The 23,392-nt window shown below is 41.8% G+C and overlaps 1 protein-coding gene across 1 annotated transcript; it reads right to left on the bottom strand.

Moving 5' to 3' along the window:
* Positions 1–480: 480 nt before the first annotated feature.
* LOC308296393 (guanylate-binding protein 1-like) lies at positions 481–12,483 on the bottom strand (the record flags this gene model as incomplete). Its single annotated transcript, XM_080739664.1, has 11 exons — positions 12,469–12,483; positions 9,140–9,328; positions 7,999–8,126; positions 7,813–7,922; positions 5,012–5,199; positions 4,655–4,891; positions 4,002–4,279; positions 2,310–2,522; positions 1,989–2,091; positions 1,508–1,689; positions 481–648 (listed from the first exon to the last, which is right to left on the bottom strand). Coding segments are annotated over exons 1-11 (1,797 nt in total). The 5' UTR covers positions 12,470–12,483.
* Between the last annotated feature and the right edge of the window lie 10,909 nt (positions 12,484–23,392).

Raw genomic sequence — 23,392 nt, 5'->3', positions numbered from 1 at the left:
TCACAATAAACCGTAACATATATGAAACATTTACCATAATGTCCCTGAACCAGAATTCATAATCAGAGTCGTAAGGCAAGTATAATTTGGTTTAAAGACCCAGTGAAATGGCTATTTTGGGTATTTTATTTTTAAGTTTCAGTCTGAAAAGGAAGTCTGTGTGTTTCTGAACCAATCAGAAGGGACCAGCCCTTCAGGCAATGGGACGTAAAATCTGAGTCTTGTGATGCGTAAAGGCCCAGTTCACCTCTGGGACAACTGATCTTATTTTATTGTTGTTTGGGACGAGATCAACACAATCCTGAGTTATCTTTTGTGTTCAATCTGTGTTTTGAGATATTTTGGTATTTCAGCATGAATGATGATGCATTTTGCATCATATGATGCAGCATGATGCATCATATAAAATCCACTAAAATATCTTTCTGAAACCTGCAGTGTTGCAGTTCAGTATTGACATCACTTGAACCAACTGAATGGTTACCACCATTTAAAAGTGAAAAACTTTGTGACAGCATCCACAGCGCTTTCAAACCATGTTTTATTATTCTCTTTCTCAAACTGCCTCTGTGTATTCACAGCACGCTGCTGGTCTTCCAACCGCTGTTGCTCCTGTTTATCGGCTCTTTCCTTTTGCTCCTGAATCTCCTAAAAGAACACATTAGCAGACACATTACATTATAAGGCACGCACTATTCATTTCGGATCAATTTATATAATGTGTCGGACCCGACATGCAGAGCACAGTATTACACACACACACACACACACACACACACACACACACACACACACACACACACACACACACACACACACACACACACACACACACACACACACACACACACACACACACAACAATTCAGAGTTTTGGTATTTAGCAAGAGCGGCTTATAATGTCTTATATAACGCAAGGTAAATAATCTTATACATACATAGAATGTATGTGACTGCTCTGTACTGTTTGTTTAATGACTTATCGGTCCTTGATCCTTTGTCTTCAGGTTTAAAACATGAAATGGAACCTGAAGAAGATCCAAAAGAATCTAAACCTTTTCTAAGCTTTTTGTGGTGCCATAGTTTAGTGCTTTTTCTGGTTTTCATGTGTCTAGGAGTTGACAGTACTTCATTAGACCCCCTGGTGTGGTTGTTATGAGCAATTATGTATTCCCTTTGTATTTTGTAATTCTTCCTTGTGGGTCAAAAGTGCCAATCCAAAAACACAGATAGAGTGACATCATAGAATCATCCTTTTACCATTCACCCAACACTGTGGGCGTGGCTAACGTCAGCCGGATCACCACCCACTTGACCAACCAGGCATACTTAATGAACTGGTGGGTGTGGCCACATAAAAAAAATAATTTTAACTCTTTCTGTACACTCTTTTGAAAAAGATCCTCCTCCTAGTATAATCATAATACCTGATAATCATGTTTTAGGGTGAAAAAAATCATGGCACTGCATCTTTAACAACAGGCCTGTGATTCATATAATCACTTACAGCCATCAGCTTATCGTGCTCTGCTTTGGCTTGCATCTGCTCTTGCTCCATCTTCTCCTGGAGCTGTCTCATATTCTCCTCTTGGGTTCTCTGTCGATCAGCCATCTGCCTCTCCAGTACCCTCTGTTGCTCCTCCATGGCCCGTCTCTCCCTCTCGGACTTCTCCCATTTCGCTTTATCCTCTGCAGGAAACCAACAGTGAACAATTCAAAAGAAAAACACTGTTACTGTCCTACAAAGTCGGGATTGTACCTATGTCCCACATCGGCCATATGTTCCCTCAACCATAACCCTAGCCACACTCCTGACCGCAACCACAAAACTAACTCCAACACCCCGTGCTGGGCAACAAATTGAATTTCTTAGATCTTGATTTAGATTGTTTACATTATATAAAAAAATATGTTCGCCTGCCAGTCCCGACCACTTGTGTTTACACCTGGTCACACTGCCGACTGAATGACTCTTTAATACATTGTACCTTCTTGTCTCCGCTGTGCCTCGGAGAGGTTTTGATCTGCTGCTCGTAAGGCCTTGCCGACTATCGCCTTCTCATCCAGGTATGCCTTCAGCACCTCCTCAGCCTGGTATCACACACGCACGCGCACACACACACACACACACACACACACACACACACACACACACACACACACACACACACACACACACACACACACACACACACACACACACACACAGTATAAGCCTACAGTATATGGCGACCCATTACCCCTCATCAGTATGGTTTAACTTAACATTCTCAGATCTCAGATCTGAAGTTGCCAGAAATCGGACTCACCTTGACTCCTTTGCCTTCTGCATGGTTGTATTTATCAGTCATCGCCTTGAGGTCGTTGCAGAAGGTCTTGTATCCTCCAGGGACAGTGTAGAGACCAGCTCCCACGTTGTTCTCCAGAGGTGCAAAGACTCGTTTGATGATTTGCTCACACGCCTTCCTGGACTCGGTGAAGTTCTTCTCGCGGATCTTACTGTATTCCCCTTGAAGTACACCCTGAAAACATAGGTTGACGCGAGTCAAAATGAATCGCGAATGGATTCGTTTGTAGTGTGTTGTAGTTTACTAGAGGGTCGCGGCCCTTCGGGCCGCTCACATCTAATAAAAAAAAAAGTAAAAAAAAAAAAAAAAAAAAACGTAAAAAAAAAAAAAAAAAAAACGTTAAAAAAAAAAATTGGGGGGGGGAAACTATTGTGGCGGAACTATTGTGCCGCAGCGCACGTTTCCGGTCGGACATATTTGACCGGCGGACTATTTTATACAGAGGCAAAATATGAGGGTAATAACGAATACAACTGTATACAGAGGTTTGGAAACGACATCTTGCAAAGGTGACATGGGTGTTTGAATTTTTAAGCTATATTTAGTACATATGTAGTACATCTTGGCCAAGTGGTTTGGTATTTAAGTTAGCGATACATGACCCGGAAGTAGATCACTTACTCTTTTGTAATATAAAGATTGCACAGTCCATAAGTTCTTGTGATTTACTTTTTTTCCTCGCAGGATCACTGGGTGGCACGCAATTTTAGTAGTTATTCCAATTAATTCCTCCCCACACAAATGTCTGTGTTGTCAATGCTGTTGTATCCGAATAACTCACCTGCCAGTTAGGAGCCCAAACCAGGAGGACGCAGAACCTTCGTCCTACGAGCCCAACACTCCCTTGCTGACATGTGCCACCCAGCTAGGAGTATGTGCAGTGACCGATATCCCCCTCCCTGCCCGGCTTCTCCCCCGAACACGGACCAATTGTATTCGCAGACGTCCGACCAAACCGGATGCACCACGATGGATTCAAACTCACAACCACCATGGTGGTGGGCAGGGACTTTACCACTGCACCAGCCGAGTGCCTATTTTCTCCTCTTTGGTGCCTGTATGTTCATGGAATTACACCTGAACATAGACAGGTATAGCGACGCCGACAACATTTCCTTTATTATATCGAGGCGCCTACTCTTCAGTATTAAGAAATTGCCAGTACTCCAAAGTCCTTTAGGTATACTTTTACTTTCACAGCATACAAGGACGTGTTGCGGCATCAAGCCTTCCTCAGCGTGTATGTAGATGCACTTTGAGGAAGGCTTGACACAGACTACGGAGTGCTGGCTTTATTTGCTTCATTAATTTCTCTTCCTGTGAATCTTTGTGAGCTGGGCACCCGTCAAACTGTATTATATTCATTCATTGTTTTACACTCCCTAAAGTGTCATTTCCACCAGGCACTACATCATCCCTTATTGATTATGATTTGGAGAGGAGTGTGCCAAATACAAGTGGGAGGGGTTCCTACAGTGAAAAGACAGCAGACAGAAACTATGCAAATCGAGATACAAGGTAAAGCAGCTGTATTAAGCAAGGCACTCAAAAGGACACTCATTTGACTAAGCTTTAGATGATTTTAAAAAGTGTTGCATTAGGTGATAACAGACACAATATAGAGAAACCAAATAATGATGATTTCCAACATACCACAAGCTTCTTCTGGTTCTCACAATTGTCATCTCTGAATGAAAGTTTCATGAAAAGTGCCAGGGCCTCTCTCTCACTGGATGCATGGATTCTGGACAGCTCCTCCAGGGTGTTGGTGGGGAAGCGTACAGCCTTCATCCTCTGTACATAGAGGGCCTGGGCCTGCTCAACAGCTTTGGCATTCTCAATCTCAGCCAGTGCCTTCACTGCATTTTCCAGGCAGGGAACCTCTCCACTACGGATGGCTTTCAAGTATGCATCTGCCAGTTGACCAAGCACTGTGGAAGGAAGACCCGTTTAGCAAGTGTGTTCAACTAGTCATGATAGTTCAGAGATTGATGTTCATGCTGGAGCAGACAAAAGTCAGATGTTTCTAATTCCAATGTCACTACAACAACAAAAAAGGGGGAGGCTGGGAGGTATCTAGAATATTGTATTATACTGTTATGAAAGGTGCTTTTTTAAATAGGAAATGAAATATATGATATCATATTTATCACATAACATTCTTGACAATAAACACTTGACGTGTCAGAGTGCAAAAGTGAGCACAGGCAGCAGGCATTGATTTCAATCCCTCAAATGCTGTTGGCTGATATAAATGCCAGAAGCCCAGTGACTGCAGTGTACTTTGATTTAAATCCTACACTTACATCTGCCAGTGATCTTTATGCCATCACCAATAGTCTTGCTCTCAGACTTAGTGTAGATGTGTTCAGTGAACATTTTGGCCTGTTCAACAAAGTCTGGATCCAGGTCAGCATCTGTCAGTTCCTCCATCCGTTTCATTTCCTTAGGCTTGGCCGGTCTCTCAAACACAAAACATGAGCGGGGCAAGAAGAATGTGCGAATGCAGAGACGGGGTTCGTTGTACTGCTGATTCTCTTTACCTTTGACAAAATGAAACACATACAGAACACAATACCTTTTAGTGTAAAGAGTTTCTAATGCCTACTTTAAATTATTGAAATCTCAATTATATTCCAATCATTTTCAGAAGTTCATGAAACCTGGTTTGTCCTTGAGTCCGTTTTCCAGGTACTCGTCTGCTGTTATGGGTTTCCCATCTAGCTCCAGATCGAGTGAGAAATCTCGCACAGCCCACACAAAGGAGGGAAGGAAACGTACGTACGTACGATCATCATTCTCATTCTTGTTGGACTTCATTTTGATATGCTTGGTCAGTTCCGTCACATAGCTGTAATGGGTCTTGTTGAGGATAACAAAAGAAACTCACACAACACTGGGTTTGTAAACCTTTTTACAGGAGGTAAATTGTAGTTTTAGGACTGAAATGTGGACATACTAAAAGACAGAAATGCCAACATGAGATACATTTATTTAGTATTAAAAGAGGAAAACCGTCCCTGAAACATTGTTTTTAGCCCGAAAGCAACTTACGTATGGCTGTACCACTCCCACCCTCTCATTACATTCACAATATCAATAAACATGCTCTAAGCAAGCATAAGGGTTGTTCATTTTATTTCAAAAGATTCATTTGAGAGAAGATTTAAGCATAAATTTGCCAGGCCTTTCCCCAAACAATATACCGTATTTTCCGGACTATAAGGCGCACCAGACTATAAGGCGCACTGTCAATGAATGGTCTGTTTTCATATATGTGACCGCTCGTGGTGTTTTGAGACACAACGGGGCCATGGTCATTTTTCTACTTTTTACATTTTACGAAACTACAGAATGTAAGCTTTCATATGATGTATCATTAATTGAAATTGGATAATATTTGAAGAAGATACGGTCATTTGAATCTTGTTGATCCAGAAACAGCAAAGGAGAGAAAATGCCCTTCAAAGGTTTCTCATTTTAACACCTTTTCCAGGCCCCAGACAATGGGAGTGACATAGTAGTTAACCCCACCTCTAACCACTCCCCCAACCACTCCCCCACTAGCTGTCAACTGTCTGTCAATACTTGAAATTTCACAAGACAGGCCTTCAAGCCAGTAGATCAAATAATACTCATGAATGGTATAAAGTAATTAAGTAAATGTACTTAAGAAATCTACTTAAGTATAATTTTGAGGTTAGGTATTTGTTCTTACTTGAGTATTTCCAGTTTCCAATACGTAGACTCTACTACACTGTGAGCTTGTAGATCTGCTATTTTCAAATTAGTATTTTCTACTTTTTGAAAACAATTTGAAATGAAAGATGGCTACTTCATGATGTATTAATAGGCTACTAATACTTTTATACTTTTACTCAAGTAAATTCTGAATAACAGACTTTTACTAGTAACAAATATTTCGGCATTATAGTATTGATACTTTTACTTGAGTAAAGATCTGAGTACTTTCCCACCACTACTCTCTTATTTCTTTGCCCAAAAATGCGCTTCTCTCTCTCTCTCTCTCTCTCTCTCTCTCTCTCTCTCTCTCTCTCTCTCTCTCTCTCTCTCTCTCTCTCTCTCTCTCTCTCTACAAAGTGATGCTCACTTTACCAGTCGCTCTAATTCACCCGTCATCTCTCTCTCTCTCTCTCTCTCACGGGGAAGTTCGAGTAACAACGCAACATGTTTTGTAACATGATGGAGGAGACGGAGGGAGGGACAGAGTTACAGCGTGTGGCCGTATAAAATGCATGCAATAATAAGAATAAAGTTAATCTGGCGTTGATTTTAAACCAATTGAACCCCGGATCCTTTGAGCTAAACCCACCCAGCCATGACAAAGAAAGAGAGAGGGGGGGGGGGGGGGGGGGGAGAGAAAGATAAAGAGAAAGAAATGTTCATCGCAAGCGACTCCTCTACAACTCAGTGAAGCTGGACTTTAACTTCGCCGTACGACATGTTGCATTCTGAAACTAGTTGATCTATACAACACGTCGCATTCGCGACGCGTTGTGAGCTTGTAGATCAGCTCTTTTCACCTCGCTAAAACTTGCAGGAGGACTCGGAGATAGAGTCACCGCCGCTGTGATTTAGGCAAGGCGTCCTGTTGTATTCCTGGTACATTCACAGCATTGTAACCCACCACTGATTCTCCCCTGTGTCACTGTTTTATTTTGCGTCGGGGAGCGCTGTAATCAGCGCATCGCCTGATTTTCGCCTCCATTTACTGGCTGTCCTGTACATTAAAAGCTTTAAGCAAGCGTGCTGATACAAAGTGAGTTGCAAACTAGCCATTATAAGAAGATACATTGATACTGTTGTGTTTACTGTTTAGAAACACGTGTGCTTATGGGCGGTGCTCGGCCAGTGGGGAGAACCACCGGAGAACAATAGGCGAGGCCAATCGCAAGCACTCTATGTAAATATGCGGAGAAATGTTCCACCCCCAAATAACTACGGAAAATGTCTTAAAACAGAGCCATGTTTAAGACTATAAAACGATGACTGTATGAATGTAAAACGCCCATCTCTTGTAATTAAAACCTTCATCAACATTCAAACTGTTTTATTATGCCTAGAAACGAAAAAGACAAAAAAATAAAATCGAATGCATTTAGTGCTATTGTAGAAATCCATTACCGCCGAGTTGTGTCTCAAAACACCATGAGGGGACACATATAAGGCGCACCGGACTATAAGGCGCACATAATAGACGCTACCGTTGCGTTATGCATCCAACAGATGGAGCTGTGCTAAAGGGAATGTCAATATCAATGAATGATCCATATATAAGGCGCACTGGACTATAAGGTGCCTTATAGTCCGGAAAATACGGTACTTGAGCTTGTCCAAGTACTTGCACTGGAAAAGACTATAATAAAGTTATACATAAACTCAATAATCCCAGATATGAAATGACATGAGCAAAAGAGGGAAGAGTGAATAATGTGAAGGATACTGAAGGTTCTCCAGAGATTTATTATCAATGGTGCCCATGCTGTTGTAGACCAGGGTGCTGCTGAGCAGAACTGCCATGGCAAAGATCCAGTTGTCATTCGTCGTATCACCCTGAAACCAGAAGACACTGTTTGGATGCGGTAGTTACATTACTCTGATCACATGTAGTTCACCGATCGTGTCTCACCTTCTCTATATCTCCCAGTCCCTCTGTATCCAGCAGCACCAGAGTGTGGTCAGTCTTTCTGGGGTGAGGTACACACCACATCCAGATGCCCTTTGTCTTGGACTGGATGGTGGATCCCAGAGGGAATCCTTGACGACAGAATATGGGACAAGAACAAAACAAATTGCATTAAACATTTCAACTAGACCATCCATATACACATTTGATTTTGAAGTCATTCTAGCTTTGATCCGTGCACATTAATTGTCATTGACTGCATTACATCGATCATCATCATCATAATCAGCATCATCATAATAACTAATTATATTTATTTGCTCAGCCTAAATAAACAAAGCATTCATAAGTGATGCGTCTTCAACATGTGTGCCCTGCTCAGAGTTGAAGTGTGGATCCGGTTGGATTGCTGGTGTGCTGTGAGGTCTGGCACAAAGCCCTCACAATGCTGACTGCCATGGGTTCTATTATTAGAAGGATGATGAATTAAAATCATATTTTTTATGGTACTGATTATCCAGACGAGAAAAAGAAAGAGATTAAAATATATAGATTAGATAGACACCCCTGGGCAAGAAAACAAATAAAATCTGCAATTAATTTAGATGGTTTTGGTGCCCAGTTGTCCCCAGTGCCCAGATGGTTTTAGTGCCCAGTGCCCACCTGACCTGTATATACAGTGGTTACCAACATTCCAGACATGGTTGAGCTTTTTCTAAAATAGCTTTGTAAATACATAAAAACAAATGCTGTTCTCTACTTACTTCTACACGACTGTCTTTAGTTTAGTTTAGTATGAAATCATACTCCACACAAATTGACTCCTAAGTAGGCATTGTTTATGTGTTTATGTGTTTATTCTGCGACATCCAGGACTCAAACTCCATAAAGGAAAAGTCATGAGGTCCTTCAGCTACAGTACTTGCTGCTTTTTGTAAGTGAAAACCCGCAGATGGCTTAAAGCTGAATGTGTTTCAGTGTTCTTATTGGCAACTAGCTTTTACCACCGTAGAGAAACGGTTAAGTTGATTTGTTTAAAATGAGCACATGCATTGGTAATAACCTGAACCACGATGTTCTATTTTGTGGACTTTGGAACACATACCGTAACATGAGTGTGTCATCTTATAATGAAAATGCTCACCTTTGTTGGTTCCAGCCAGCTTGTTCATGAGGTAGGACTTTCCGGTTCGGTACAGGCCCACTACTGACACCACAACCACATGTTGCTCAATCTGCTCTAACATCTTCTGGGCACTGGGAACCACACGCAGTCTCCCATCACTGTCACTCTCTATCAGACACACTGGCTCCTTCATTGCCATGATGGTCACTGGGAGTGGAGAAAATACAAAAATCACAGAGGGACATTGTCACTATGTGGTTTAGGAGGTGTGGGACTCAAATGCAGAATGACTCAGGCGTAGCTCTGGTCCATCGCGTCTCCTCCCGGAGGCGCTCTGACAGACCCGTCGGGAAACGCCTGGACTCGAGATTGTCGGCCCCTCCGAGCGCTCAACATCAGTCAAAATAAACTAAACTACTTCACTACTCACCAAACCAAAGGTAGTTTTGCGTTGTTGAAAGTCTATTCTCCGCGGTGGTAAACCTCTCAGCACCCCACCTACTCTGTAAAATACATTATTTTTGTCATGAAATAAAACGCACACACCTCAGGCCACCTAGCGGCCACCGCAGATACAATGGTTCACAACCCGGAAATAAGCGGCGGTCGAGTTGGATGCACTTTATTTCATGACAAAAATAATGTATTTTACAGAGTAGGTGGGGTGCTGAGGGGTTCACCACCGCGGAGAATAGACTTTCAACAGCGCAAAACGACCTTTGGTTTGGTGAGTAGTGAAACGGTTTTGTTTATTTTGACTGATGTTGAGCGCTCGGAGGGGTTTATTGAGTTTACGTATATTCCCGACGGGTCTGTCAGAGCGTCTCCGGGAGGAGACGCGATGGACCAGAGCTAACTCAGGCGCAGGCAGAGCAGTGTATATGCAAGAGGGTTTTATTAACAAATACCCAGACAAGGGAAACGTGATCGAGGAACACTAGGAAATGCCACAAGGAATCTCAAACTGAGACAATGGAATAACTTGGGAGTTGCATTACACAATGAACTATAGGACTAACCACCTCACTAACGATGACGAACTAACAAAGAACTGTACACACAGGGGAATATAATATAGACATGGACTAACTAGATACAGGAGAACTCAACTGATACTCTTTCTGGGATAGGCTGGGGGACTGAAAGGACATGGATGTAAACTGCTACCTATACACAAGTCATGTGTTGTGGCTATCAGGACCCAAGGAATAAATAGCCATGAAACACAAAAAAATAGAGAACACCAGGGACGTGCAGAGAATGTTAGAGAGGCAGGGCTGAAATTTCTAAAAGGGCCTTTTGGTGAAAATATCGAAAATAGCAGACCTCCAAGCTCACAACGTGTCGCGGTTGGCTATTTTCTGTGCTTGATACGACACTGAACTAAGCATACTCAGTCAATACTGAAGATGTAGCATATGGCATGGATTTCTACACAGAGAGGGCAATTCTTTCAACATAAGATGCTGCATTCAAGTTCAGGAGAGTTTGGACAAGGCAATTCTCTCGAATGCTGCCTTCAAGTAGTTATGGAAAGAGGGCATTTGCATTTCTTTCACCATAGTAAAAACTGCATTCATGGTCTGGGGAGGGCACTTTTTACAGACGGATAAAAGGGCAGGGGCTCAAGCCCCCTTTGATGTCTGTGTGCACGTACACTTTAGTAAAAGCAGGGAGCGTTTTCTTGTTTTCCATAAATCTGGGTATTTACTGCTCAGTGCTCAGATCCAGTCTAGAGCCCACCTAGATCTGCAACCTGCAACGCCCCTTTTAACACCTCTTGTTTAATTCTCATTTGTCGCTGAACTGTCAATCTGGCAAAGTGTATTGATCTCATTGGCTGTGAGAAGGGCGGGTCTGTGTGACTGCAGCCTTTGGTCTGGGAAGAGCGAGCCGAGGAGATCATTTAATTCATTTGGATGACACATGACAGACAGGAAGAAATAAAATAATAAAATCACCCACTTTACATCAGATTAATTGAAGCGTTACCCATGTCTAATTCCGGCCAAGGCAGTCTATGACTAATTGGTGGTCTAATAAAGGCACATCAAGGTGAATATAAAACACAAGCCGTGTCAAAGCAGCAGCATTATTTAGCAATATTATAGTTATGAAGTTCATCTTAGCCACTTACTAAAGCCCTATGTCATAGTTGCTCTCTATCTGTCTGTAACTGAACCCATATGACTATTTGACAGTTGGCACATGACAAACATAACTTTTTTATGAATTTTGGGAACTGCAGTTCCCAAAATTCAGTTGAACAGTAGTGCAGTGCCACTTCCAAGCGGACAATGTCGGTAGCAACAAGGTTATTTTGAGCATGCAGCTCGAAACATCACTCTACAGTATCTATTTAGTTTGTTGAACAAATGGCTGTCTGCTGTTACACTGAGCAGATGCTCTGTTCCAGAGCAACCTGAAGAGTACTGAGAGTAAATGGCATGAGCCTTATAATCAACAGGGTAAATAGTCACATAAATACAGCACAAAGGAAAACAATGTAGTGTTTCAAAGAAACTAGGAAAGCAGATACGTGTACATCACATGCTATCTGAGCATCTGTGTACTAAAGAGTACGTCTGTAACATAACATGAGAACAAGAAACCAACATGAAGCGAGACAAAGAAGCCGCCGTACAGACTTGGCCTCGCAGAATATAGAGAAATCATCTCATTGTAGGGTGATTTAAGAAATGGAGGGAGAGAGAGAGAGAGAGAGAGAGAGAGAGAGAGAGAGAGAGAGAGAGAGAGAGACACACACACACACACACACACACACACACACACACACACACACACACACACACACACACACACACACACACACACACACACACACACACACACACACACTATAACAATATATGTGCATATGAAGACAGATGATGTCCTAAACACTATTATAGAGAGAGACAGAGATAGAGACAGAGACAGAGAGGGGATGATATCATTATATGATGACAAATGATGTTCTAAACACTATTCGGCAGCAGCAAAGACCGGCAATGACAACACTCTCCATTGACCAAAACACACTAGAAGTCTGTGACACTGTAAAGGTTCTGGGGGTCACCATTCAAGCTGACTTGAAATGGGTCAGGTGGACTATAATGTTGACCTCAGCCAATAGAAAGCTGTTTGTCCAATGTCGCCTGGAGAAATTTGGGGTCGGGCCCTGTATTGGTTTGGATCTACGCAAGCTGTGTGTGGAGAGACCTGTCCCTTGCTGGAGTATGTAGCCTAGTCCCAGTCTGGCACAGTTAACTTGACTGTCAGCCAGATTAAAAGACTACAAGACTGGAAGCGGAAAGAGTCCATAAACGGGCTTGCAAAAGTCATACTTGCCCGGAGGTACTCAGGATACACAGAGGCTCTCAGCAACCACACAGACCCAGTCACCCTAGCAGAGAACAAAACATTTGAGAATGCACTGCCCTATAGAGCATAGCCGTGGGAGTGTTTTACTGGTGGCACAAAAACATCTCCAATTAATTTTCCCCATAGACCAATTATTTTAAGCCTAGAACCAAGCCAGAGAATCATGAACACAAAACCATTGATGCATACAGTCTGTATGATGTATATAGCCTATACATATTTAATTATTTGATATACTACATTTAATAAATACCCTTTGCTTTGCGATTTTCATTTTTTCTTTTTGCAGAATCAAAGGTTTCATGGTCATGATTCACTGACATCCTGCATTCTAGGCTTAAAACAATTGTTAAAAATATGTTTGTGAAAGTCTATGGTGAAACTGAATGGGAGATTTTTTTTGTGGCACCAGTAAACCATGCCCACTGCAATGCTCTGCATGGGAGTATCTCTAGTGCTATAAGAGTGGGACTTCCTAAACTTTTAAATGATCAACACATTCTCAAAGCACCATATGAAAGACATGACCGATTCACAAGATAGTTGATAACACATGATTACAAAATGATCAGATCATTCCAAGGTAATTTGCAAACTGAGCTCTTAATATTGTCTACATGTAACTAAAAGACAAGTGGTCTCAGACTCTCAGTGTCTTACCTGCTTCAGTTATTGAAGTCCCGGTGTAGTTCTGGAGAGGCAGAGGTATAAAGACAGGCTATTGGACAGGCACAGACCACAGCTCACTGACTTCTCTGCTGTCTACTGGTGTCCTTTATACAGTAGGTTAGTCTGCAGGTCCTCCAATAGGGGGAGTCAGTGAGCTACCTGTGATATTTACAAGAAGTCAGACCATTTCTTGTAAATACTTACTGTGGGGGGGTTTGACCAAGCTGGAGCCAGCTAGGCAGAGGGGACAGTTTCCCACCCAGTTTGCTGAAAGGCCCAGTGGTGGACAGTAACTAAGTACATTTACTCAGGAACTGTACTTAAGTACAACTTTGAGCTACTTGCACTTGACTTGGGTATTTCCATTCTTCAGCACTTTATACTTTTACTCCACTACAACTCAGAGGCAAATATTATACTCCACAATCATTTGAAAACTTTATGTCCAAGTTACTTTTTTGATTTTGATTGTTATTACAAAACAACTTCAGCCCAATATACTTTGGCTATTTGAAAATAGCTGATCTACATGATCACCACGGGTTGAGCTCACCATATTGTGAGCTTGTCGATCTGCTATTTTCAAAAGATTTGTATACATTTAGAAAACTTGTGAAATGGCTGGAAATGGGACATTCTGCTAAATGAGCAGACTACTTTAAGTATATATACAATATAGATAGTGTTTAGGACAAAGAGAGAGATGTGATACATTGTGAGCTTGTAGATCTTCTATTTTCAAAAAGATAATTTAGGTTGGCCTACTTTAAGTACATTTTGATACCAACTTTTTCAAGTACATTTTGAATTTCTGACTTTTACGCATAAGAGAACATTTCTATATTGCAGAATTGATACCAATCTGACCAATGATGGTTGCATACTTTCAGTTTCAGTTGTTTGCCAGGGGGAAATAGCCTGATCCCATCTGCTGTATCATGTTCATGACAGGGTGATTTACAGAGTGAGTGAGAGAGAGAGAGAGAGAGAGAGAGAGAGAGAGAGAGAGAGAGAGAGAGAGAGAGAGAGAGAGAGAGAGAGAGAGAGAGAGTGTGAGTGAGTGAGTGAGTGAGTGAGAGAGAGAGAGAGAGAGAGAGAGAGTGTGAGTGAGTGAGTGAGTGAGTGAGTGAGTGAGAGAGAGAGATGGAGAGAGAGAAGGGGGGGATATGCACGTACACACACGCACGCACGCACACACGCACGCACACACACACACACACACACACACACACACACACACACACACACACACACACACACACACACACACACACACACACACACACACACACACACACACAGAGAGAGAGAGAGAGAGAGAGAGAGAGAGAGATGGGTGGGAGAGAGAGAGAGAGAGAGAGAGTGAGAGAGAGAGACAGCAACAGTTATCACATGATCTGCAATAGCTCTGTGTGTTAGTGTCTGGTTTGGTGCAGATCGGAGCTGTGTCAATCCCCATCTCTCTCTCTCCCAATTTCCTGTCAGACTACTGTTCACGTTCAATAAAGGCTGAAAAAGCTCAAATGATATATGTAGCCTATATGTATAAATCTTAAAAAGAAAAAGAAAAAAAAAACATGCCCCCTGGTGTGGCAGTGTTTTGTGCCAACTCTTGTGTGCATGGGAGCAACGGTGCACCTTGCAGGTCCAAGTGTTACAACCTTAACAGTTAATATAAGATTTCAACAGGCAATTCATCAAGCAAAGGAAACGCAATCATAAAATGACATGAGGATGCATGAAACAAAATAAATAAAAATAACTAATACAATTACAGTACAGAAGAAAACGTAGAAAGAACAAAGAGGTCAGGCCCCGAGGGCCTCCATGCACAGGGCAATGAGTTCATAATAAACAGAAGCAAGTAGGGGGGTTGACATAAAGCACACAGTGTTCACTGTGTCCACCCCTCCCTGACATAGCATGGCTCTCATAGCTACAGTAGGCAGACAGTTGCATACTTTCACTTTCACTTGTGTCAGGGGGGCTTTTCCTGGAAATGGCCTGATATGCTGAAACACACGTACGGATGCAGGCGTGCACACACGCAGGCAGGCACGCACGCACACAGGAAAAACTCTGTAACTGCTTTGTTGGTGACTCTTGTTTGGCTGCTTGGATCCTCTCCAACACAATTACCAGAGGGTGAGGTTGAACTGGAGTGCATGTCAGCCTCATGGGTGTTTCCTCTCACCACTCAATTATGTTATGTATGCATGCAGATGAAACGATAATAGAACAGTAAAATGAGTAAATTACACTAATCCAGACCAGCACAATTAAATAATTATTAATTATATTTATTCATGGGTCCACTTCACAGATCACCTACTGTGTATGTGTGGTGCGGGTGATGATACGGCCAACATTATAAAAAGGCCAACCATAGACTGATGGCTTATATCAGTGGTTCTCAACCCCCCAAATGATTTTGGGGGGTCCCCAGATGATTAACGTAATGTGAAACATTGTTTTCTCACTCAACAGTAAACAAACCAGCAAGGTTTAAGTGTATAGAGGGTATCTGCACATTTCTGAAGTGACAATTTAAGGACTTTTTAATAGCTCTAAAATGACAAATTAAACATTGGCCAAATTGTCAAGACATTGTGAAAATAGCAGATCTACATGCTCACAACGCCTCGCAACTATGTTATACAAAATGTAATGCCTCAAATCTTAGCGCTTGGGTGGGGGGTCCCCAGTTCAAACATGATTATTTTGGGGGTCGCGGCCTGAAAAGGTTGAGGACCAAAGATGAGACCCAATACTATTAGATATTACAAGAAACCAATTAACCAATATAGACATTATACAGTATGAACCAGTACTATAAACATTGTATATGAACTAGAGCTATTAATAAACATACATGGGCCTTTGAATGTCCCGCCCAGAATTTCAATGGTTCCATATGGCTATGCAGTAAATTATATTTTTTATGTACCATATTTTGTTGTATACCGGTATGTATACTGTATATTCAATGTGTTTTGATCTATATACTTTGAAAAGCCCTTTGCAAATTATTTGTGCAAGTTGGTATTGTCCAGAGGGATCATAACCTACTGTACGTATTTATAGTGTGTATTGACTCAAGGCCTATAGTCTACAACGCTTAACTTTTACATCTGAAGGCTAATAAATGGAATGATATTTGCAAGCATCTCCTTTAAATCTATCAACAATCATGTTTGATTACTTAAAGTCAAGAGTGTTGTGAAAGCAGCTCCTGGAAGCTGACAGTCACTTGCCATCCTGGCATGGGCACAATTTGCATTTCACTGTGATGTTCGGACGCGTCAACCACTAAATACTAGTAATACGCCTCAGGGCAACATGCAACCTTGGCGAGGTTGCGTCATGTCTTGGCCGTCTGTCCAGTGATGTATATCGGACCAGTTACCCATACAGTATATGGAGATCCATGCTGTATATGGAGATATGCTGTGAGACCCCAAACATGCCAACTCAGTTATTCGTTATGTGAAAATCCTATGACGTCTATGACATCTGACATCATGCATACAATCCACAGTGTCAGGCGTGACATACAGAGATACGTGGACAAGATGTGCCGGTTTCCATAGTTAACTGCGACCTACTGTCGCAATTCTGCCATCTCGCTGTTTGACTGAGCTGCAAATACGCACAGATGCACCGTTTCCACAGGGAAGCAGTGCATCTTTAATTGTTGCAACAAAAGGAGAAGGGAAATACCGTAGACGTTTTAAGTAACTGATTGTTTATTTGAAAACAGAAATAAGTAACCGATTACTTGCAAAACCAAAAATGTATGTTACTTGTTACCCAAAAAGGCTACTGAATAATAAAGTAACACGTACCCCCAACACAGGCAGAAACAAATATTCAAATCAAAACTAAAATGATGAATTTCAGTTAAGTATTGACGTCACTTAAACCAACTGCTTAGAACCATTTCCCAAGGAAAAAACCTGTGACAGCCTCCAATGCGTGTTCGTACCACGCTTTCTGTTGCCGTCGAGCTTTAAACGGCTCTTTGAGCTCCTCAGTATAGCTGTGGGAAGTCAATCTTCATCTCCGGACCGTTGCCCACTATGCCCCACGGAAACGTTTGTTTTAGCAGATTAATGGCATTGCATTATTGGCTTCAGTTCTGGCCCTGTTACAGATGTTGTCCAAAAATCATGCAGATCGGTACACAGTATCTCTGTAGCTGTTAAATGGAACGGGTATTTCTTACATTGATGCTCCTACATATTAGCATGCAAGCACCAGTTAAAGTTACTTTCCATCCCTCATATACTGTATGCACAGTGCACATCCCATAACCCACACACTGCACATCATTTCGGAGCTCATATCTTTGAACGGGTAAGGGCTAGTAGATATAATTGATTAAAAAGGTAGAAAATAGTTTATTTTTATGTTTCATATAATGGGGATGAGTTAAGATCAACTGTGGTGCCTGTACTAATCTTAACCCTAAATTCACAAAAACAATGCCTAATCTGAACCTCACGAAAATGTAACACTCAAACCCACAACCTCCAGCACAGTAGCCAAGAACAGAGAGCTATCAGGGCGGCTGATGGAGACAGGTTTTTCGGATGACATTTGAATTTGTATCTAGGGCAGTGGTTCGCCCCCCCCCCCCCCCCCCCCCCCCCCAAAAAAAAAATATTTGAACTGGAGACCCCCTACTACTCTTATAAGCACTTGGAATTGTAGGAGTTGAGGCATTCGATTTGGTTTGACTCGGTTCCACAGATACATAGTGAAAATATCAGAGTTGCAAGGCATTGTGAGCTTGTAGATTGGCTATTTCCAATCATATTTTGCAATAATTTTTAGGTATTAAAGGTCTTAAAAGTCCTTAAATTGTCACCTCACTGTCATCATGGGACCTCCCAAAAATCATGGGGGGGATTGTGAATGGACAGCCCCACCCCCACCTATGCATTTCAATGAAAGTTGCTCAGAGGCGTATAGTTTTGTGTGGTCAGACTGTTGCCTCCCACAATTTTCAAATGCTTTCAGTCATACAGTCTGGAGAACGGAAGCTCTGATCATGAGTAAGGCGACATTCACACAGGCACGTTTTATGACGATTAAAACGAATCCTATAACGTATTGTTGGAAAATACACAACGGTTGGGCATGTGTGAAGACGCATCCGTATCCTTTTTCGAATAAAAGAAACGAATGCAAATCCACAAAAAAACGGTGGTTTCGATGCGCTACCGCAAACGCTTCCCTGTTGGTGTGAATCCATCCGTCTCAAATACATGCAATGGAACATTGTGGTAGGCTATATAGAGCCATGTGCGGGTTAAATCCATAGCTATTTATAAAAGGTTAAATCCCCCCGTCTGTTCTCATTAGATTTCTGACGATTCTGGCCGCCTCCTCCCCTCAGTTGATTTCTGATCACCGCTCCCTCGATCGCACATGGTGTATTATTTGTGAGGAGTTGTTGCTCACAGTTAGATAAAAGGAAAGTGCCACAGGAGTCACTTGTATAGCTGTATATCATATAATATAGGCCGATGTGTGGGTCTTGCTCGCGCGCGCGGCTCTCTGTGCCAAATCGTGTCCAGATGGAGACGGCGAGACGCTTCATGCGCGGAGCGCAAAGAGGGAGCCAGCGGAGGGAAAGACGAGGGTCAGAGAGAGAGAGAGAGAGAGACTGAGAGAGAGACTGAGAGAGAGAGAGAGAGAGAGAGAGACTTTGACGCTCTACTCTTCATATCTTGCTAAAGTATTTTCTGTCTGGTTTATTGCTGGTAGATTTTGCGAGTCCCTCCCGCCGCCGCTGGTTTTATTTTGTGATCGCCCGTTTACGACCGTCGACCGCAGATAAATAGGCTAATGCGGCGCTTGCGGGGGTCCTGCGGTTACATTGTGAGTTGAACTTGAAGAATTAATAAACACAGGGAGATGGAGGAGGCATTATTATGCAGCTTGGATACATACATGTCCCTGGACAGACGTGGACGATTCCTTGTTTCGGATGACAAAGTGCTGTGCGAGCGCAAACGTATCAATTAAATATGCAAGAATGTGGCAACTTCACCCCTCCCATTCGCACGACTAAACCGAATTATATTATGAGAATGTGGCCTAACATATAAAGTGGATGTGAAGCCACTTCCTCACATTTCCGTTTTGTCTTTACAGTCATTTACACATTTATCCTAATATAAATCAAAATCATCCAAGTATATACAGTGGCTTGCTGCTTAGCAGAAATGGATGAAAATTCAGTGTAAAGATATTTAAAAATATATTTTCGTGAACGCAAAGGCCAGCTTCTTCCCTCGGATTTTGTGATGTGTAGTTCCAGACTCTATGTAGCATTCGGAGAATGGGGAAGCCAATAGAGCAGAGCACACTAGCGTTTCAGACGATAGAAGCATGCACAGGAGCGTTCTAAATTCCTGCAATGCCAGATCTGGCCACCAGGCTTTGGTGGCTCCAACAATCCTCCACGGTTCTGGGAGCTTGTTTCTGAGTGAGGACTTTGTGGCCCTTCTTTCAAATAAAAAGATAAAGACCAAGATGATGTTGCAGACAGAGATACAGCAGGTGCAGTTCAGTAAGTGTACTAATCTAAATCAGGTGCGAGAGAACAGCGGGACTGAGCTGGTATAAATCTACACAGGAGCTGAGCTAACAATGGGCAGGTGATATCCTGATTTCAAAAGAAGCAGTCCGCTCAGAGAGTGGGCGGGTCTATGGGCTGGAGCCAGGCTGGGCAGGTGTATAATTATGTGTGTGTGGGTGGCTGGATCTGAGTGATTGAGGTGACATGAGGTGACTGGAACGTAGATGCAGGGTTTGATATGCCAGCCAGCCTATATATCTATCCTGTTCTGCAGGTTGTTCAAGTATGCCAACAATGCCAAGGCATTGGAGCCAGGCAGGCAGACAGATACAGAGATATTCATATGGGCATGAAACAGGGCATCAGTGGCTCATGGGTAGAGTTGCCGTCTTAGAACATGGACGGTTCCCGAACGGGTTCCCAGTTCGATCCCGGGCTCCCCCAGAGTTGGTGTCGAAGAGTCCTTGAGCAAGACTCTGAACCCCTAGTTGCTCCCGGTGAGCTTGCATGGTTTCCTCCGCCATCGGTGTATGAATGTGTGTGTGAATGGGTGAACGTAATGCACAATCTTTGTAAAGTGCCTTGGATATATAAATGCACCTTTTACTATTTAAAACAATGTATGTTCACACTTCACAGACCTCTCCAGTGTACATAGACAGCATGTGGGAAGATTTTCTTTAAACAACATGAACATATACTCTGTAAAAGAACTGGAATTCAAAATGTACTTGAGTAAAAGTATGAAAGTGTTGGCATTAAAAATGTACTTATAGTACCAAAAGTGAAAGTACAAAATGTTTGCGAAAAGCAGATCTACAAGCTCACAACACGTCACGATGCGCCATGAGCTTGTAGATTGGGTATTTTAAAATAGCCAAGGTATAGGGCTAAAGTGGTTCATGCATGTTTTATAATATTATAATTTATATCTGCAAAGTAACTAGTAACTCACGTTTTCAAATAATTGTGGTGGAGTAAACGTACAATATTTAGATCTGAGATGTAGCGGAGTAGAAGTAAAAGTATTGGTAATCGGAAATACTCAAGTAAAGAGTACAAATTCCTCAAAATTGTACTTGAGAACAGTACTTAAGTAAATGTACTTTGTTACTTTACACCACTGTGTGCATCGAAACATCTCCTTGCCAAGCCACAAACACGCACACATTGTTCAGTCACTCCACACCCCAAACAGACAATGACAATGATGTCAGCCCAGAGCTGACATCATTCAGTAGTCTTGATACACGGGCCAGGAATGAATGATCGAGGCAGGAACTGAAAAATGCAAAGCTCATAATGTGCAAACCTGTTCACACAGCCAGTAGGACAAGGAAGAACCTCTGCTCCACATTTTTCAAATTGTCCTGTTATAGCACAACCATGAGACAGATCTTTGCAAAACACAAATTTGTGCTATAACTCCAACATAATATTTTAAAAATTCACAGGAGGGGCCACAAATAATGAACAGTGTCCAATTGGTGTGAAACTTTGCACGCAAACTCCTAGAAGGAGATGGAAGACAACTGCCATCTCAAACGTTTCAAATCGGCCTTAGGCAATACGGCCTAGCCATGATCTGCACTCCGAGCACTTTTCTAGTCGAGTTGTGTACCATTACAGAGACCTCTATATAGTCCATGTAATGGGCCATACAAGATTTCGCTCTCGGAAAGGTGGCAAAGGTTACTTAGCATTTTTGAGAAGCTCTACATCTGTAAATAATATTTTAACCCTTCCTGAGACACAGCTAAATCAGCCACTAGAGTTGGTGGTGTCCCATTAACTTTACTATACAGGAAAAATATCTGCTTTAAGTAGCATATGAGGGGTCAAACTAGGGGTTTTCATGATTCTGAATCCATTGCAAGTGTTTTGCACGAAATACATTTGGGCTAAAAACAACCCACACAACTATGGTTTAGTGATGAAAAGTGATGTTTTGTGGGGGGCATTTTTAGCCCAAGGAATGTTTTTCGTGCAAAATACAATGGATTCAGAATCATGAAAAACCTAGTTTGACCTCTCATATGCCGAAAGCAGATTATTCTTTTGCATTTTCCCTGTATAGTAAAGTGAATGGGACACCAACATAGCAGCTGAGAACACCAATTTAGCTGTGACTCAGCAAGGGTTATCATACCAAAATATAATCTACAGATATGGAGCTTCTCAAAAATGCTAAGTAACCTTTGCCACCTTTCCGAGAGCGACATCTTGTATGGCCCATGGACTAATATATTTCTGCCTGCATCCCTTTTATGCCCATATATGAAGACCTCTGTATCTTTTGTGCATTTATTGTAATATGTTGTAGGCTAAATCAGTCATAAATGTATGTTTTCTTTTAATGGCTTGGTATTGTAGGAGTCTAAACATCATTAAGAACATTGTGTGTGTCTATGACTGGACATTTTTTGATTGATTGAATACTTTATTAGCAGTTTGTATAGGAAAAGCACAGGACAGTACAGTTCAGATACAAGGTCTACTAATAGGACTTAAACCCAAGAAAGCACTATGGCTTGTTTACATTGGGGTCCTTTGTGCTCAATTCAATGAGACCGAATTGACACTGATATAACGAAAAAAATGGAACCACAGAAGTAATAAACAATAATGGTGAATTCAGTGAACACTGTCCAGAAGCTTAAATACAAGGGGATACAAATTGTTCTCAGGACTGGAGTTTTTTAACTGCTGAATCACATTTGTGAAAGCAATGCATACTGATTTATTGACACAATGACACACAATGTGTAATTACAATGAACCATTACAGAATACAGTCATATCAATTGATGAATAGTAAATCAATGATAATTGATAAATAAGTGCATTTCCATTACAATAGCCTCCACTAAGCTGTTCACGCCCATATTTTGAACGGCAATCCAGCATTTTCTAAATTCCTGCTGTACGTTATGTGCCTGATTCATCAATCTGTTTCTGTTGGTGAATATTTCAGGGGAGACTCTTTATCACGTCTGCTCGGCAGCATGACTTATGGGACGAAAGCTTTGTATAAATGTCATTAGAATGCCTTATCCATTCATAAATAATCATAATCATCAAACTCAAATTAAATATTTATGTGCCCAACATGTATCAACATAAAAAGAAAGAAAACATATGTCAAACGATCTTCTGTATGCACATAGACATAATGCAAAATTGCTAATTCTAATTCAATCGCTATTGGTCTTCCATGCCAATTCCATAGTTTCACCCCGCGATATGTACACAAATAGGTCTGTACGCAGCGGTTGGTGAATCTTGTGCGTGATTGTGCGAAAATACTCAACCGTTTAGTCGGTTTATTTACACAAAACGAGCTTAGTGAACTGGACCCATGGTCTCCGGCCTTCCCCAGCAAGCAGGGTCTGGACCAATCAGTGACTAGGGCTGTCACAATTATTACATAATTTTCTAATCACAATTATTTGACACAATCGCGATTATTTTTCATAATCGTCATAATCGTTTCCATGTTCCATTTTTATATATTTAAAACAAAAAGTCAAAAATTAGTGGAAATTAGCCGATCTACAAGCTCACAACGCATCGTGAAGCGTTGTGAGCTTTTGTTGTGAGCTTGTAGATTGGCTATTTCCACTATCAAT

This window comes from Nannobrachium achirus (assembly GCF_963921795.1).
Source record: "Nannobrachium achirus genome assembly, chromosome: 2".
Taxonomy (NCBI): Eukaryota; Metazoa; Chordata; class Actinopteri; order Myctophiformes; family Myctophidae; genus Nannobrachium; species Nannobrachium achirus.
The sequence above is the reverse complement of the archived record's forward strand: the minus strand, read 5'-3'. Positions and strand labels throughout refer to the sequence as shown.